At 40.0% G+C, this 20,225-nt stretch overlaps 1 protein-coding gene across 1 annotated transcript in view; it reads right to left on the bottom strand.

Annotated features, from left to right (window-relative positions):
- The window catches only part of SLX4 (SLX4 structure-specific endonuclease subunit), a 1,828,351-nt gene that overhangs the window by 682,648 nt on the left and 1,125,478 nt on the right, over positions 1 to 20,225 (bottom strand). The window contains exon 10 of the mRNA XM_044089343.1: positions 881 to 1,027. Coding sequence (XP_043945278.1) covers positions 881 to 1,027 — 147 coding nt within the window. The remainder of the gene's footprint in view (positions 1 to 880; positions 1,028 to 20,225) is intronic.

Raw genomic sequence — 20,225 nt, 5'->3', positions numbered from 1 at the left:
AAGAGATCTCCTACTGCTTTCAGATGTGCCCAGCAACACACAAAATAAAATGATACATGCAGAAAGACAAATGCATCAGGTTACACAGCAAAGACAATCTCACATCTTTCAAACACACAAACAAGGACAACCAAAAATATGCTCAGTAGCGATGAGTCAATCCCAAGCAAACACAGCACTTCTGTCACAGCCAATACAGAACTAACTTTGGGCAAACTTAAAGAAATGGAAGAACTGATGCTACAGCACACATAGTAGGAGCCAAATCAAGTCATTTAGTGTTTGCTCATAAGTAGAAGCAGTTAAGCAATGCTTCTCTTGAAAAGAAAGGGTCACAAATAATTTCTTTGATAAGGCATATTCTCAAAATCTGACCAGAGAATAATTCAAAGTGATCAATGGTCTCACTAAGTAACATCCTAGTACAACTCATGAAGAAGAAGCTGGCAACAGTGTGTGCAACTACAGACACTTGTTAAAGAAAACAGTAATTTCTTACTAAAGCCTGTATGCACTAATGCTTACATGTTGTCTTAATAAAATGCTCCAAGTTTTTGCATTTGTGCTTAGCATCACAGTCATGGTTGAAAAAAGTCTCAGGACTAGCCCACCTACCTAGTCAACAATAACAACTAAATCAATAAATAACAGGCAAGCAAGTAACACAAAGGAGACATTGGTGATGGCTTCATTTTTTTCATTTCTTTTTCAGGAACAGCTCTGCTATGTCACAAGTATGATTATGCATACTGTGCATGTTTGCTTTTTGCTTTCTTCATCTGACTTTGCTGAAAATGTGCCATGTAGTTGACAAACAATTTTGTCATAAGGCAGACATTCAAAACATGCATTTCCCCATCCCATTTTGTAAATAACTTACCGCCTGTACCAGCTGTGGACATCTTGCATACAATACAAACATGTGAGCACAGATGACATCACCACTGTCTGTCTGGAACTGTACATCACTTAATTGTGGATTATTCACCATTGTTCCCAAATCAGCAGTCAATTTTTGAACTAGAAGCTAAAACAAAAATTATGTTATTAAGCAATGATGTATGTGAATCGTCTCCACAAATCTCAAAATATAAAAATAGGTACGGACTGTACTAAGGGCTGGATTCTGTATTATGCACATGCCCAGTCACACAACAGTCAAGTTGTAACACAGCCACTGTGACACTGTGGAAAAAGTAGCCATATTTTGCAAAATCATCCACAGATCCCTACCTACGGACTGAAAAATGGGAAAAGCACAGAAATGAAAAACACATATATGCACATCTACGGCTACAAAAATTATTTAGACAGAAGCTAGAATACAAGAGGAAGTATATACTGTAATACAATAACTTTTAATGTCAGGTAAACAGGGGGTGAAGTAACCATATACAGACCTTTTTTTTTTGCTATGACTTGGGACAAAAACAAATAATTAACCCATATACAAATTAAAGGTGAAACAGCACACAACAAACACAGGCTGGGTTAGTAAACAATTTTATAGAAGATAAAGTACAGAATGAAGGAACTGCGGAATATGAACAATTCATTTGTATGTAGTATATTTATGACAAGTACAGCCTTAAAATGGATGGTTAATAAGCAACATCACAAGTCACACAGTACAACGTAATAGCTTATCTATTTTACTTTAAATTTGCTTAATGAGGTAGTGCACTGATCCAATGGACTAACTGTAGGCACAGCCTGGTGAAAAGTCACAATGTATACACACAATAATTATGCAGAAGTTCCAAATACAAATATTACAAAAAAGGTTTTATTGATTACAGAATATGCTAGAAAGGACATGATTATACTCTTGCTGCAAATGATAATGAACTGTTTCGTTACTGAAATGTTGGCACTCGAAATGCCAAGTACTGACAAGCAAAAAAAAAAACCAGGAAAAAAACAAATTTCAAACATCACTCTTCTCCTTTAAACTTCTTTTTTTTTTCTTTTACAGGGGACAACCCACCACCATCAATTTATATATACCAAGATCGCCATACCTTGCAGAAAACGGAATACTGTGAGAAATGGACATTTCTGACTTACTATATGCAAGTCTGTTTTGGGCCAGTCTCCGTGTTTCGGGGCTCTCTCTAGCTAGTCCCAACATTTTAAATGGGATAATTTTGAGATGACAACGCAATTTTTTTCTAAAGAAGCAAGGTCTAGTAAATTCTCTAAAAGTGGAGAGGAGAAGGACTAATGACACAGTCAAGAGCACAGAATTAATGATCCAAAGTCAAAAGGTGTGTTCTTGGGTGTCTGAGGTTTGCTGCATATTTTGTGTATGATGTGAGAGTACAAGGATGTACTCCATAACAATGAAGCAAGTAAGGGACAACAGCTGAGAAACTACAGCTGAAACAACAGGAGATGGAACGCAAGGGTCTTGCTCTTCTCTGATATGCACCAGAAGTAAGCAGTGGTGCTCAAGTTTGACTGTTAGCAAATCTACAGATCTTATTTAACAATCAATTATACATTCCAAGGACGAAATAAGGCACAAAATCAAATACAAACTACAACTAAGCTCAGTGGCATGATTACCATACTGTAAATGCACAACCTCAGAATGTCTTACTGTACCTGTAAAATGGTCTTTCACTTAAAGTGCTTACGAAAAACATGCAACTGAATACTTAATTTTAATCACAAAAAAAATTCCTTCTAGTGGTACTATTTAAATTCCTATTTAGTATACCTATTTCTAAACTGAAAATTAAAATAATATCTCTCAACATATCTAGCATTCTGTTTTAGACTGTGAATGTAGAACTGTGCAAGTACAACAGTACATTAGAAGTTTGAATCATCACTGCTGTAGCAGCTTTAGCAATACTGGTTATATCCCATCAAGGATATAACAACCAGCCAGATTTGAAAGCTTCAGGGCACCTTCCACATGCCCATACTGTCAGGCAACTTGAGCTGAGCAGACTATTAACACAAGTCTGGGCTTGAAGCCCTTCAGAGCTTTCCTGCCAGCCGACAGAGGGAGGCTGAATCCTAAAAGTACAATGCTAGGAATAACAAAAAATAAATGTCCACATGCTGGCATAAAAAACACCAAAAACAAGGAGGAAAAAGGGAAGGAGTGGCTACTTCAGCAGTGATCATTCAAACATCAACTGTTAAGGTAAGTTTTACTTACACAACTGTACTATGATCATACTGATCATTTCTGCAGTAACCTTAGTTACATGGGTAGATTACATTACCTAACTACATTTGGGAGGTAAGAGAAGACTTCAGTAGCCCCTGGAGAATGATCCCATTAAAGTTTGATCTGGACCTAGAGAATGAATCAGACTTATAGTACTTTGTAAAAGTATAGACAGCAGATCAAGTAGTAGCTACTGGAATACTTCAGAATCCATCCCTTTCCAAAAAGCTACATATGAAGCCAAAGCCCTGGTAGAGTGGGCATTGACCCTGCCTGCAACAGTTTTGCTATGGTGAGTATAACAAGAAAGCCATGTGGGAAAAGTCCGTTTTGACACAGGCTGTCCCTTCTTACCTTCACGACAAATGAAAGTACAGTTGTGTAAAATCTTAACCATAATGGTAGATGTCCTTCTCTTTACTGTTGCAGTATTCATAAAGAATAGTTGTGCAAAATTTTACCATAACCATAGATGTCCTTCTCTTCTATGTTGCAGTATTCTTTGCATGTCTGGAAGTCCTCTGCCCAAGTAACCCGATGTCCAGCCAGCATACAACAGCTTTTAGCTAATGCAAGATACGTGGGACATTGCAAGTACATGCTGTCCACATCAGCCATAAAAGGACGCCTGCACGTACAATCCTCAGAACTGTAATGCCTCAGAGGGAACACCAGACCTAAGAAGCAATAATATGCCATCCAAGGAAAGAAACAAGACATAGGGAGGAAGGAGGGAGGAACAGAATACTGCAACATAGAACAGATGGACATCTATGGTTACAGTAAGATTTTACACAACTATTCTATGTCCTTCTATTCAATGTTGCAGTATTCTTTAAATGTGGGAGAGTACCAAAGCTTAATAAGAACCCTAGAAGGAGGAAGGAGCAGAGGAGCTTTCAACAAAACCATGGAGAATGGATCTAGCAAACCCTGCTCTAGGTCTAGAAATGCTGTCCAACTTGTAATGTTTGGTTAAAGTATGCACAGAAAACCTTGTAGCACCCTCTAAAATAGTGTTAGTATCCAGGCCTTTAAAGAATGCAACCGAGGAAGCCACAGAACTAGTGGAATGAGCCTTAACAGGAGCAGGAAGAGTCTTACCATGGAAATCGTAACAAAACAAAATTGCCTTACAAATCCAAGAATATCGGTCTATTTAGAGACGGACAAACCCAGAACCCTGGGATGAAAAGAAACAAATAGCTAATCAGACTTTCTGAAAGCCTTAGTCTTATCTAAATAAAATCTTATTTATCTATGCACATCCAAGGTGTGTAAGATAATTTCAATGGAGGATTCAGGAGAAGGGAAGAAAGTGGGCAACTGACCAGATTGATTAAGAGACAACTCATTCATCCCTTGGGGGGAAAAAAGGATTAATACGCAAAGAGACTCTATCCTTGTGGAAATCCAGGAAAGGTGGATAAGCCGTCAAAGCTTGAATCTCAGAAACTCTCCTAACAGAGGTTAAATCTAACAAAATAAGAAGTTATGTACCTACCATAACGTTCCATGTTAGTTGTCTTCTCTCGCCTTCTTTCTTGCTTGATGGGTTCGGAGCCGATCCCTCGGCTCCGACTCGGCACTTGCTAAGCTCGAGAGTCACTTTTACCAGCTCGAGGCAGCCCCATATCCCATGATGCAAGGCGGTAAGTACCCAGATCTCGTTTGATGACAAAGGGCCATAGCACCAAGCATAAAACACTTCCAAGAGGAAGAAAGAAAACTTACAGGATGGAAGAAAGACCAGGTCTGAATGGTCTTCAGCATAATGATTTCTTATAACAAGGTCTGTCCAGGCATGGGGGAAGGAGGGAGGGTCGCAAGAAAGAAGGCGAGAGAAGACAACTAACATGGAACGTTATGGTAGGTACATAACTTCTTAATGTTAAGTTGTCAATCTCGCCTTCATTCTTGCTTGATGGGACCGCGTCCCTAGCACCTCTATCCTGGATGGCTCAATGGAACAGACTCTTGAGGACTGTAGAGCCAAAACTGGCTCTGTCCCTGGAGGCCAAGTCCAATTTGTAGTGGGAAACAAAAGTATGAGGAGTGGCCCAAGTGGCCGCTGCACAAATAGTGTCTAGAGGAAGTCTAGCTTGAAAGGCTGTAGAAGTAGCTAAGCTCCTAGTTGAATGTGCTTTAGGTTTTGAGCACAGCTGTTTTCCCCTGAGCAGATAAATTTCAGAGATGACCGAAGAAAGCCATCTAGACAAGGTCACTTTAGAAACAGGAAGGCCTTTCTTATTATCCGCATAGGAAACAAAAAGTTGATCAGATTTCCTAAATTTTTTTGTTCTGTCCAAATAATATCTGAGTTGACGGTGGACATCAAGATAATGTAATTTTTGTTCGGCTCTGTCTGAATAATTCGGGAAAAAAACAGGGAGATCAATGGATTGATTCAAATTGGTTTTTGAAGCGACCTTAGGCAGAAAGGTCGGATTAGTTCTCAATGACACTCTGTCCTTGTGAAAGACCAAATAGGGGGGTCGAACCGATAGAGCATGAAGTTCAGACACCCTCCTGGCCGATGTAATAGCCACTAGGAATAAAGTTTTCCAAGAAAGAAATTTCAGGGAACAAGAAACAGCTGGCTCGAAGGGGGGAAGAATCAAGGATGTCAGCACTAAATTTAGATCCCACTGAGGAGGAGGATTCCTGATTGGAGGCTTTAGTAGGAAAATTCCTTTCAAGAAGGCCCTGCAGAGCCTATGGGACATAATATTATGATCTGCGACCCCGACATGAAAGTTGGAGATAGCAGCTAATTGAACTCTGACTGTGGAAGAAGAGGAGCCTGCATGAAAAATTTCTGCTAAGAAGTCCAGAAAATCTTTAAATTTAACTTAAAACTAAAAATTAAAGGGTTTTTAGTAAAAAGGGGCTAAAATATCAAAGTAGTAAATCACTTACCAGGAGCTGGTAAAAGGAGGACCTCATAAGCAAAGCGGCAAACGAGATCTGGGTACTTACCGCCTTGCATCATGGGATATGGGGCTGCCTCGAGCTGGTAAAAGTGACTCTCGAGCTTAGCAAGTGCCGAGTCGGAGCCGAGGGATCGGCTCCGAACCCATCAAGCAAGAATGAAGGCGAGATTGACAACTTAACATTAACTGTTTTCCCAAGTACAAAATTTTAAAGAAGCTGGGGTTGCAGGTTCAAAAGGGGCCATAGTAAGCTTCTCTAAGACATAATTCAAATCTCAAGGAGGTGGAACTGGTTTCTTGGGAGGTTTAATATGGACGCCTTTAAGAAAAAGTTTTATTGACAATCTGGAAGCCAAAAGTGGAGATAATGGCAGACATGCAGAAATAGTTGACAAGTGAACTTTCACTGATAAGTAAGCCAAACCACTGTTAAGTAACTCACACAAGAAAGAAAAAAACACTGGAACATCCACTCAAAGTGGACCCAGATGTCATGAAAGACACCAAATTGAAAATCTCTTCCATTTGGATAAGTAAGATTTTCTAGTACTGGACTTCTTGGACTCCTGCAGAACCTTAAGCACAACCTCTGAGAAAAGGTGCCTGAAAGAAATCAAAAGTTGATCACCCACAGGCTCAGTTGTAAGGCTGACAAATGTGGATGAAGCACAGTTCCCTTGTCTTGTGTGAGCAGGTCCACTCTGTGAGGTAACTTGTGATAACTGCCCTTGGCTAAATGCAGAAGAAAAGGGAACCAATGCTGTCTTGGCCTAAAGGGAGTCACCAGCAAGATGAGAGGAAGGGGAGTGAAAGCATAAAGAAACATCCCCTTCCAAGAAAAAGAGAGGATGTCCACCTTCCACACCAGAGGACCTGAGACTCTGGCACAAAATATAGGAAGTTGTCTGTTCAGAGGGGGGGGGGTAAATAGATCTATATGAGGAGTACCCTTATGGGTGGACAACATCCAGAAACACATCCATGTGAAGCATCCATTCATGGGACTGAGTTAAGGACCTGCTCAGAGTGTCTGCTACAATGTTTTGACCTGAGGGAATGTAAACTGCCTGAAGAGTCACTTCATACTGGACAGCAAGATCCCATACCAGGAGTGCCAACCTGCAAAGAAGGTAAGATCTTGTCCTCTCCCATTTGTTTACATACCACATCACTGTGGTGTTGTCAGTAAACACCTTGAGAGGTCCCTGGGAGAAAAGAGGATGAAAACCCTGATGTGCTAGCAGAAGTGCTCTCACCTCTTTGACACTGGTGTGCTCCTTCTGTTGAAGAGGAGACTAGACCCCCTGCACCTTTAGGGAGCCAAAGCAGCTCCCTATCCCACATCTGAAGCATCTGTGAACACCTCCTGGGAGGGAAGAGGAGGATGAAAAGGAACCCTGGATTTAAGGGCAACTGCTGAATCCAACAGTGGAGTTCCTTCTTGAGACAAGGTAAAAGAGGAACTACAAATTCTAGGGGATGAGCATGATGAACCCAAACTGATTTCAGGAACCACTGAAACTTCTTCATGTGAAGTTTTAGCAGAGGAAGCACAGGGATGGTGGATGCCATAAAACCAAGAGCTCTCAGAAAATCCCTGGCTGTAATGGAAGCCAGAGGAAGAAGAGTGTGAAAGAAGGAGATAAGGGTCAAGGTCCTGGGAGAAAGCAGGGATGCCAGCAAAGGCACCTTTTGTATCCTGCAACCCAGAAAAACATGATCCTGAGAAGGAATCAGAGAAGGCTTTTAGATGTTTATTGTAAACCCCAGGCTCTGAAGAAGAGCGATGGCAAAATGGAGATTTTGCAACAGGAGTAGAAAGACCAAAGGGAAAAGCAGAGAATTTAAAATGCCAGAAGCAACAGAGAAACACAAAAACTTCCTGAAAACAGGATGGATCAGAATATGGAGATAAGTATCATTGAGATCCAGAGACACCATATAAACCTGAGGAAGCAAAAGAGGGAACAAAATCTGAAGGGACAACATTTGAAAAGTAGGCACCTTCAGAAAAATGTTTAGATGAGAGAGGTCTAGAACAGGTCTCCAAGTACCTCCTTTCTGGGTACTAAAATCATCCTGGATAAAAAAAAACCCTTCCCTTTGGGACACAGGCACCTCTTGAATAGTACCCCAAGTCAACAGGTCCCAAAGCACCTCTGGAAAAAAAGGAGAGTTGTTCCTGAGGGGGCTGAGGAATACCCATAAAAGGGAGAAGGAATTTCCACACCATGAAATACCCCAGGAATCCTGTGTAATCTGTAGCCAAACAGGAAGAAAGAGAGAGGTGAAGAGAAACAGAAATGCGGCTGGGAAAATAGGACAGTCACACAACATGTGGTTTTATCTGGAAAGGAAGACTTCTGAGGCCGTGAAATCTGAGGAGCCTTAGCAGGATGAGCATGCTTGCCACCCTTTTTCGCCCTTAGGAGGAAGGCGAGATTGCTTGTGAACAGAGATTGGTTTACTGGGGTAGTTTCTCTGAAATTTAGGAACAGGAGAAACAAACACATTTTTGAGTTCCTGTAAAGTCATTCCCTTATCTTAAAGGGACTTAAACAAAGCAGCAGCTTCACCAAACAAGTGTTTATTACCAACAGGGACATCCATCAACTTAGCTTTAATACCATCAGGTAAAGGTTTAAGCTGAAGCCAAGAATACTTCCTCATCACAGACCCAAAAGTAACAGCCCTAGAAGAAGCATCTGCTGCATCATACTACACTTGATGGAATGAAAAGCCATCTGGGGGGGGGGGGGTCCCTGACAGTCAAAGAGCAGAAGTTTTACCTTCTGAGTCCGGAAGATCAGATATAACCTGACAAGCTTAGAATAGGAGAGCCAACACATACCTGGGCAGATGGGTCTGATATTTAAGAGCCCTAAAAGCCAATGTAGCCAAGGTATAAACCTTCTTACCTAGCTTTTCCATGGTTCTGCTATCTTTATCAGAGGGCAGTAATTTGGGTGAAGAAAGCAACTGATAAGGCTTGTCAGAGACTACAGACACCACTGAGGAGTCAGCAGCAGGACACTTGTATAAAAATGTATAGCCCTCCTCAGGCACCCTACAAAACGTATCAGGTTTCTTGGGACCAGGGGACTGAGAGTCTGAAGCTTTAGAGGCATTGGAAAATGTATCCACCAAAGCAGCCAAAACAGGAGGAACAGCAGATGTTTTAGGAGATTCCATATGCAGCAACTCATAGTACCTCTTATAAATCTCAAAGACCTGAGCATAATCCCATTTAATGAACTCCATCATCCTGGAGATTGTGTTCCCAAAAGAAATCTCTTCAAAGGGTGAATGACGACTGGTAGAGTCCTCTTCCTTTGACCCACAGTCCAAATGAGAAGGAATTTGAGAACAGTAAGCAAGGGATTCCTCATCTGAATCCAACTCCTCCTCAGAGGAATCCTGGTCCTTGGGTCTTTTTAAGGAGAGTAGAGAGCCAAGGGGGAACAGGAACAGAAACACCCTGTGGAGGCTTGAATGCCATCAGAGCATTAAACAAGCCCACTCACTCTGTGGATCCTTAGGGGCAGGAGAAATATGTTTAGTTTTTTTTTTTTTTTTCTTCAATGGGACATCTGCCTTATAAAACATGGAAGGCTCTGACCCAGGATGGCATTCAATAATGGTAGCAGAAACTTCTTCTCAGACTAAAATCTGAGGAACACCCCTAGACTCCTCAAAAATGATCAACCGATTTTCTCCCTGAATGTCCAAAAGAGACGTCTGCAAAGCCTCCTTGGATGTGCTTAGAGCTGGATCCCTGCTAGCCTCCAACCCGGTCAGGGCAGAAGAATCCAACAATAAAGCTGGGTGAACCTCCAGGCATTTACTCATCTCAGGAGAGACGTCCAACTGAGGGTGAACAACAGAAGATTCCGGCCTAGGCTTCTTGGCCTTCTTCCTTGATGGCTGTCCCTCAGGGCAGGAAGTTTCCTCCACTGTATCTTTCAAGAGAAGTTTAAGACACTGATTTTCAAGATACAATGCTAAAGAAGAAAGTCTACTATGCAAAGTTTTAGGTACAAAAGCCTGACAGACGGAACAGGACGTATGGTCATGGGAGGTTCCAAAGTGGTCTTTATGGGGAATCTGTCTCCCACACTGGCATTTACCCTTCTTGGATGACATAAAACCCAACAAGTAACCAAAAGAAAAGATAAGTAAAAGTTACCCCAACTGGGCACTTATCTGCAATGGTTCGGTGAAACCAGCAATGGAACATAGGTGTTCAGACTAACAAGCAAGAAATGGCATTCAGACTGTTGGCAACGAAGTTCTGAGGATGGTGCATCTGGATGTCACCTTTATGCCTTATGCTACTTGAGGAGCATACTTGTAATGTGCGGCATACTTTAAAGCAACCTAAGGCTTTGTTATACTGGCTGGACATCGGGCTGCCCTAAGCAGGGAATCCCTAATGTTATGAATACTGCAGTAGTGAAAGGGAAGGATATCAAGTGATCTGAAGATCTGAAAGGTTTAGTTTTGTTATGATAGGACCAGAGTTGCCTGTGGACATCTGAGGCATGGAGTAGCCTTTCTCCCTAAAGTTTCGGATCAAGAAAGAAAACAGGGAGATGGACAGTGTGGCTTAAAGTCAACTCGGACAGCAATTTTCACATAAAAGAAGAACTGGTTCTCAAAGAAACCCTATCCCTATGGAAAATGAGAAAGGGTTGAATCACCATAAGAGCTTGCAACTCGGATACCCTTTTTGCAAAGGTCAGACCAATTAGTAAAACTGTTTTCCATGTCAAGAACCTATTAGCGTGTCTAACACAAAATGAAGATCTCAAGGAGAGGCCACTGGTTTTCTTGGAGGCTTCTTAAGCAAAACCCTTTTCAAAAACATTCTGACAACAGACTGCATTAAAAGACAAGGATCCATGGGCAGACAAGCTGAAATGGCCAATAAATAAACCTTGATAGAGGAAAAAGAAAGGCCATACAATAATAACTCAACAAATATTTTAGATCCAGAGAACAATTAGCCCTGAATGAGTGCTGGTTAGCCTGTGGTACCAACTAGAAAACCTTTTCCATTTCTTAACATATGACTTTCCAGTAGCAGGCTTTCCAGCCTCCATTAATACCAGCTGCACATCCTCAGTAAACAGGTACCGCACAGGAATTAAGACAGCATTATTCTGCAGTCAACTGAAGTTGACTGATGTCAGACTGTATCAAACACCATTGTTCTTGTGTGAGTAGATCAAGTCTGTGAGGAAGTTTGTGGTAATTGCCCCTGGCCATATCCAAAAGAATGGACAGCCTTGGTTGCCTCAGTCGGAAGGGAGTCACCACAATGATCTTACAGGATTCCTTCTGAATCTCCAAAAGAATGGACAGCCTTGGTTGCCTCGGTCGGAAGGGAGTCACCACAATGATCTTACAGGATTCCTTCTGAATCTTCAGAAGTATAATGGATATTAGTGGAAGGGTGGAAAAGCATACAGGAACATTTCTAAGGGGAAAAAAAGGTATCAGTCTTCAAGGTCTTTTTTGCATGGAGTCCTGGAATAGAATCTTACCAGTTGACTGTAGAGAGAAGGCAAACAGGTCTACTTCAGGAACTCCCCAAACATGGATCAAATCTTGGAATACCCCCAATTTAGTTTCTGTTCATGAGGGTCTGTCCAGGCCCTGCTCAGCTTGTATGGCACAACATTTTACTTTAACGGAATGTAGGATGCCTGCAGAGTGAGACTGTTCTGTGAAGATATAGCTCAAGCTAACATGGTTAGTCTGCAAAGGGGGTATGACCTGATTCCAACTTGCTTGTTGATGTAGCACATAACTGTGGTATTGTCTGTAACCATGTGAAAATGTCACGGGGACAAAAGATGGTTCAGAGAGTGGAGTGCCTTGATTAGGGCAAGCACTCCCTGATATTTATGTGATTACATCTGTCCTTTGTGTCCCACACCTGCTGCACTTTTATCCTTACTGAAACTGCTTCCTAAGCAAAGTTCAGGGTTCAGGCACCTAGTCGGCATGACATTTCCCTGTCAAGGTTTTCGTGTTCCCAACCAAATATACCACAGGGAACTGTCTCGCTGCCTAGGCGCCTGAACCCCAAAGTGGGTTCAGGCACATAGCCAGTGTGACATTTCCCTGTGGTACATTTGGTTGGGGGCACATGGCTGAAATGACATTCAGCTGCAGAGAAATATGACTGTTGTGAATTCCCTGTGGGCAAACAGAAGAATGCAGTGCCATGCCCACAACTGCAATAACCAAACGCACAGGGGGAAATAATGTCCATGGCCTGCAAGGCAACATAAGACAGCAGGCAGTATGGCAGGTATCAGCAGCAGGCTGGCCAATGGGCATGTCAGTGGCAGTAAAAATACAATGCACAATCGACAGCACCTTTACAAGTGGTGTGTGTGAACCACTACTCCCTTCACAGTAGCTACAGAACATTACCTAAAATGCATACTGAAGCCTAAATGTGATTACACTAGCATGCAGAACATTCTCCATGCTGTAGCACACTTCTACATGTTGTAGTTATATAAACATGTACTGTACACTGAGCACAACACTCGTTAGTTCTTCTGCTCCCATGCACTTAGTTATTAAAGCTGTGAACAAGGCACTGTGTGTTCCTCTTTACCCACAGGGAATTCACAAAAAGCCATATTTCTCTGCAGCTAAAAGTCACTTCAGCCATGTGTCCCCAACCAAATGTACCACAGGGAACCGTCTCACTGCCTAGGCGCCTGAACCCCAAAGTCCAAAGCATCTGTGATGACTGAATGCTTTGCAGCAGGGAGGGAGAAGTAGAGACCTGGATTTAAAGGTCTCCACCAAAAGATTTCTCTTCTGACAAACCCCAGCACTGGAATTTGTAAAGATAAAGGGTGTCTGTGCTTGCGTCAAAGAGAATTTAGATACCAGTGTATATTTCTCATGTGGAGTCTTACCAGGGATATCATGAGAATCCAGATGCCATGAGACCAACAATTCTGAGGTATTCCTTCACAGTGACCAAAGAAGGAAAAGAAAACTTAAAAAATAGATCTAGATAAAGATCTATTTTTTCCTGTAGAAGAAAAGCTCTTTGCAATGAGGTGTTTAGTTGACTTCTTGAGGACACAATTCTGCGTGAAGGAGTCAAGAAAGACTTTTGAATGCTCTCTTGGAATCCCATATTGTGTACGAGATCTCTCATCCAAAAAAGAGATTTCTGACACATTGAAAAAGACTCTGCAGAGATAAGTAATTTGTCTAAATATAAAAACTGTGGACAGCCTGTAACCTGCAGTGAGAAAAAGCTGGAGCAAGGCACTTTGTGGACACTTGGTGCAGTGGGTAGTCCAAAGGGTAAGACAAAGAATTGATAATGTGATCTAGATGCACAAATCCTTAAGAAACATCTAAAGTCTGGATGAATAGGGATGTGATGATAAGCATCTTTTATGTCTAGTATTGCCAGGAAATTTAAAAGAGAAAGAACAGGTAACAGGTTGTGAAGTGACATAATTTTGAATCTGGCTACTATCAGAAACTGGTTTAAGGAAAGAAAAATCCAGAACTGGCCTCCAAGAATTTTCTTTCTTTGGCACTCAGAACTTCCTTGAATAAAAACCCTTCCCCACTTGGAAAGAAAAAGAACAAACTGGGTCTATCAATGCATGGGAAAGCATGTGATTAACAACTATGGAAACAAAAGTCTCTGATTTGGAGGAAGAGGAACAACCCCCTCACCCCCACTCGGAAAGGAGGAATTTCCTCCCACTTCCATCTGTAACCTTGACGAATGATTTTCAGAACCCATTTATATGAAACAATCTGTTGCTAAAGAGAAAAATGGAGATTCTGACTTATTTGAGGAAAAAAGGGACCAGGGTAGAAGGAGCTCACAAGGTGTCTTGAACAGTCATTCAGACTTGTTGGACTGTTCTTGGTTTTGGGAGGTCCGAGAGTTCTTTTTAGAACCCTCTTGCCATATCTTCTTAAATGTCTGTTTACCTGTATTTTGCTGAGACTGTTTAGTCTTTTTTTTTTTTTTGCCAACGTTGCATAAGAACATAGAAAATACCTTGGAAAACTTGGAAGAGGAGGGCTGAAACATCTTAAGAAATTCTCTGGATCAGCTTGCCCCTTTCATTACACTTTTTGATCACCTCTGCAGCAAAGGGGCCAAACACTAAATATCTAACCAAGGGAGAATTTAAAATATTTTTTAACATCATCTGGGAAGATCCGAGAATGCAACCATACAAATCTCCTAAAAACAGTACCAGTGGTCATAACCCTGGAAGAAGTATCAAGAGTCATACACACACACACACACACACACACACACACACACACACACACACACACACACACACACACACACAAACACACACAATAAACAATGAGTGGTGGCCTGTACGACAGAAGAAACTAAGTTATTTAAAGAAGATTTTTCCTTAAAGAATAAACTGCAGATAAAACAGTCCTCATACTTCCACAATCTGTCAGAACCAACTTTAACACACGAGTCTAACAATCCAAAATTCTGAAAATCAAAGTTGTGTAAGTATATACTTTCCCCTCATATCTATCAATAATGCTCCCAGCTTTATTGGAAAGGGTAGGACTGAAATTAACTAAGTGCTTAGCAACAGTGGGATCAAGTAAAACTATGGCTGCTGGTTCAGGTTTGAAAATAGTGTATAAAAATTTAAAAGACATAGGGGCAGATGGCTGACTATCAGAAAAATTGCAGGCAGTAACCCACACTTCTTCTAACAGAACAGGAGGAATGGGTGTAGGCTCTGGAGAATATTTTTGTAACACCTCATAGTATTTTCTGAGGGACTGAGAAGACACAGTGTTATCTCACTGAAAACACGGCACATTCTAGAAACAGTCTAAGAAAGTGACCCCCCCCCCTCCCCACAGGGAGAATAAGAAGCAGAGTTCTCCTCTGAGTCCCTGAGAGAGAGAGAGAGAGAGTGACAATCTACTGAAACAAAAAAACAAGCAAACAGCTGAACTGGGTAAACAGATGGCTGTAAATTTGAAACAAAGATTTGTCTACACTGATTTGAAACAACTTCACTTACACTGCTACACTTACTTTAATATGATCAACCTTACACACTCCAATGCTTAATACTTCTGCACTTAGTCTGACCCCGCTTCTGTAAATAAGCCTTTCTGGTATTATTTCACTTCAAGCATATGGTGCAGAGGCCTGTATTGCTGCCTCACAGTGCTTGGCTCTCTGGATGACTTTTTGGCTGGGGTGCCTTCTGTGTGGAGTCTGGATGCTTTCCCTGTGTGTTTGCCTGGTGCTCTAGTCTCATTCCACATCCTAAAGCATTCTGTAGGTCACATAGTAATCCTCCAAATTTCCTGTTCATGTGTATGTCTTTGTGTGTGTCATGAGTGAGTGAGTGAGTGAGTATGTGCATGCTTCTTGAGATGGACTGAGTCAGCATCAAAGATTAATTTCTCTGCCTTGCACTTACTAAGTGCTAAGTCAGGCTACTAGTCCAATGCAACTTTGCACTGGATTAAGCAAGGTATTCAAAAAAACTCATAAATGAATGAATATAATGTAGTTTTAACTGTCTGACACTGGCTGGGGATGAAGTTGTTCATTATTATTAGCTCAACCATTCAGATAATAAAGTGAATCAAACATAACAAGCAGTGCATGTACCACACGGATTTTCCCTGAGCTATTACTGTACTAGTCTGCACTTTTATAAACAATTGAAGGTAAAGATCCCATGTATTAATGACACGTGGAAAACTGCAACGTTATGGAGTCACATCACCTATAAACAATATTATACTTTAAGATTACCTGACATAAATTTCTACAACTGAAAACACCAAGAACAATTTGTTTGTGTCTTTCGGCTTTTCCCGGTTAGGGGTCGCCACAGCGGAACTTCGGTCTGCTAATGATTGGCAGTAGATTTTTACGTACTGGCTTGCCTGGCCTAACGCACAACCTTCAACGAAGGAATGCCCATTCACGCATGTCGCTACACAGAAGACACTCTAACTGAGAATCGAACGGGCAACATCTAACTGTAAGGTGACAACGCTACCGCAGCACCACCATTTAATTCAAGTAGTGGTCAACTGGCAATTGGTGAGATAATCCAGTTCAGTCAGAAAACATGGAATGATTTAATTCTTCAAAAACTTTTACAGAAAATATTTATCTATCTATCTATATGCATATCTCTCTCTCTCTATAAATATATATATATATATATATATATACACATATATCTATCTATATATATATATATATATATATATATATATATATATATATAGATATGTGTGTGTGTGTGTGTGTGTGTGTGTGCACGCGTGCACATGTATGTATATAAAGCTTGAGAACGATGGGATAAATGCACACATCTTTTGGCGGCATTTGTCAAAAAAATAGCGGACACCACGTAAACGATGGATAATCAGTAGGGAGAAAGGGCAGACAAAACAAGATAGCAAGGTATCACTTGTAGATAAAAATCATGGCTTTTATGTACCTACAGTGATAAGGACAATATTTAAAGTCATACATGTGATTCTGAAAGGAATCACTAGTCAAGTGTCACAAATATCGCTTTGTCTTCATAAGATTCTAGCAAGACCACTAACAGCACAATGCAATATTCTGTGCTTATTTAACTAAACGTCTCCTTACATGAAGTGTCAAAACTGATATGGTAAGTTCTGACACTATGAAAATTAAACTGAGATTTCAGCAAAAAGCAGTAAATCAGAGATCAACATAGGGTATAGAAAAATAGACACATGTATTGAAGAATACTTACTAGATAACAGGATCAATAAATGACATCTACACTTATATTAAGGTTGAACATCCTGTATTAGCTTCTATAGTGGGTATTACTAAAATTCACAAGAATATAGATGAACCGCCCTTTAGACCCATTATATCAGGGAGTAGGTCTAAGACGTTTAATATAGGTAAGGTTATTGATACCTATTTGAAACATATATACGCCACTATTCCACATATAGCTAAGGACTCATGGGATTTTTCTGAAACAGTACCCTATTTACCTATCCAGTTCAGATCTGATATTTGTGACTATTGATGTCATAGATTTATTTTCTTGTATACCAAAAGAAGATGGTCTATCAGCTTTTGCTACGAGTATAAGAAAACATACAGATATCCAATGGGACACCATCTGTCTTCTTACGGATATGTTGTCCCTGGTTCTCGAACATAATTACATTATATTTGAGGGAGAATATTACAAGCAGACCAAAGGCGTAGCTATGGGAACAGCTTGTGCTCCCATATATGCCAACTTGGTCATGCTTGAATGGGAAGAGAGGACTATTTTAGATAGTCACTTTATGACATACATAAAATATTACGTCAGATACCTTGATGACATATATTTGAATTGGGATGGTGGAGAACAACAGCTAGCATTATTTTTACAATACATCAATAGTAGCAGTAATTTTTTAAAATTTACCTCCTCTAGCAGTCACGAAGGTGTGGCTTACTTAGACACATTTGTGTCAAAAACAGGGGATGAGTTTAAATCCAAAATTTATAGAAAGAACACTTTTCGAATAGTTATTTGGAATATTCTAGCTACCATCCGAAGAAACAATTCACGAATATATATAAGGGTCAGCTTATTAGAGCAGTTAGGATGACCTCACGGTATGAAGACATGTTGGATGAGGTGAAATTTATTACGTCCTTATTTAAGGACAGAGGTTATGACGTGAGAGTTATGGAAAATGTAAGTAATTATGTTGTGAGGAAATGGGGTAACCAGTACAAGCCTTTGTTGGGTGAAAAATATAGGACAGCTATTGTTTCAACTGTGGATACATTGCATGATATGAAGTCTGAAACTTGCATTTTTGGTAAATCTTGCATGTTAGAATTTGGCATATATTCAGGTAAAGTTAAGAAGATTTTAATGAACAACTGGCATATAATATCTGCTGATCAAGATATAGCACCCACATTAGGTGAATGCCCAAGGTTTGTTTATAAGGTAGGGGCCAACATAAAATCTATTTTAGAGAAGGGTATCTTTACTAAGAAGACAGAATACATAAAAACTGCAAAATGTGGGGCATGTAAACAATGTCACACTATATTTCAGGGAGACAGTGTGAAATTGGATAATTATAAACACACTAGAATTAAATTCTATGGGGGCAACTGTACAACTAAAATGGTGGCGTATATTGCCATCTGTAGAACATGTTCAGGATTCTATATAGGTAAGACTCAAAGGAGTTTAAATAAACGTATATACTCTCACCTTTATAGCATCAGAAGGAAGGATGAAAAAAATGCTTTGTATAAACATATTAAACAATATGGTGACAAACATTATTTTAATTTTGGTATAGTGGACATTGTGCACACCAATAACAGAGGGGGTGACTTTAATAATTTATTATTATATAAAGAATTTTGGTGGCAAATATATATGGATGCTTCCACTATACCAGGTTTAAATGACACTGTATCTGTCAAACCACTATTGGTCTTAAAATGACCTATCGATTAGGTATATTGTTATATGTTTTTAAACATGTTTTGATATGATCTAAATGTAAATGTTTCTGTTAACATTTTTTCAGTTTTTTAACTTGTTCACTTTATCAACACATATTACATGTAACATTGCTTTTAGAAATAATATGAATATTATTTAATATTTTATGAATAGAGAACAATGGTCAAGGATGTGTGTATAGCTTTAAAATTTCAAACTGAATTTTGGCGCCAAAAAAGTTATTTAAACAACTGTGATGCAAGCTATGGTGTTCTGAGGAAGCTTGTTTTATTCAAGTGAAAGCACTTAACCATTCTTTGTTTGTTGGCATTACAATAAACTTTTGTTCACTTCTACTTGGTTTCATTGAAGGTGTTGTGGACTGTTATGAGCGGTGAACAGAGGTGAATTCCCAAGACACAGGGACAGAATTTTGCACACAGTGCATTTGCTGCTTTTTCTTTAATAGTTGAACTTTTATGGTTGCTGCACTGTTTGCTTCAGTTGAGTTCTGAGTTGGGTCTCATGGAGTCTGATCGGGAAAACTCATTGGATTCATTACACAGTCCTGTATACCAGGATTTTCAGTCGTTGAAAGCTGAATTGACTGCACACCAGGATTATCAGTCGGTGAAAGCTGAATTGACTGAACTGAGGGGAGAGGTAAGCAAGCTTACTACCCTACTTAATCAACTAAGCAGCTCCTTCTTAGATATTTACAAAGGGAAAAATAACTGCCACAGTTCAGAGGTAGAACATAGCCGTGACAACAAGAACTGTATTACTGATATTGGTCGAGTGAATACTAACTGTGAAGAAGATGTTTTAAGACTGTCTAATTTGTCGACATATTCAACAACCATTGCTAATGGACAGGGTTCCTGTAAAAGTACTGTTATGGCAAACACTGGGAGTACAAACATTATTTCTTTGGATATACCTCCTGTTTCTTTAGCAGGCTCTCAAAGGAGTAGTAGTAAAATTGGTAATCCTGACTTCACATTTGATTTCTCATTTGGTGATGTTAATGAAGAAGCTTATCGTATAGGCACCAAGCCTAAAAGAATGAAGCCACATTTCACTTATGGTACTACAGCAAAGGGTTTGGATACAGATGGTACTACAGCAAAGGGTATGGACACTAATATTGACACTGTTGACAATGGTATGATGGACAATATTGATGTTAGTAGGCACAGCAAAAGTAAACATTTGAAACATGAAAATTTAGATCTGTTTAAAACATTTATTGAAATGAACTGTTATTTTGATACTGATCCGACTGCAGAGATCAGTGACAAAAGACACACTTCAAAGGAGAAGTCTAAAGGTACCTTAAAGGATTTTATATATGATTTGGGTAAAAAGTTGGTTCTAATTAACAGTATTAAACTGGACAATGCCTATCTTTCCAGATGTATAGAGTTAAAGGTAGTCCCGATGGGACTTAGATTTTTTAAATTACCTATGGGTGTGAATATTAAATTACCTATGGGTGTGAATATTACTGAAAATGTTAAGTCAGATTTTAATAGTTTATTTGACCAATGTGTTTTTAAGTAT

The sequence above is a fragment of the Protopterus annectens genome, chromosome 12.part0, assembly GCF_019279795.1.
Source record: "Protopterus annectens isolate FY-2018-M chromosome 12.part0, PAN1.0, whole genome shotgun sequence".
NCBI classification, from domain to species: domain Eukaryota; kingdom Metazoa; phylum Chordata; order Ceratodontiformes; family Protopteridae; genus Protopterus; species Protopterus annectens.
Note: the sequence above shows the minus strand (reverse complement) of the source record. Positions and strands in the feature narration are given on the sequence as shown.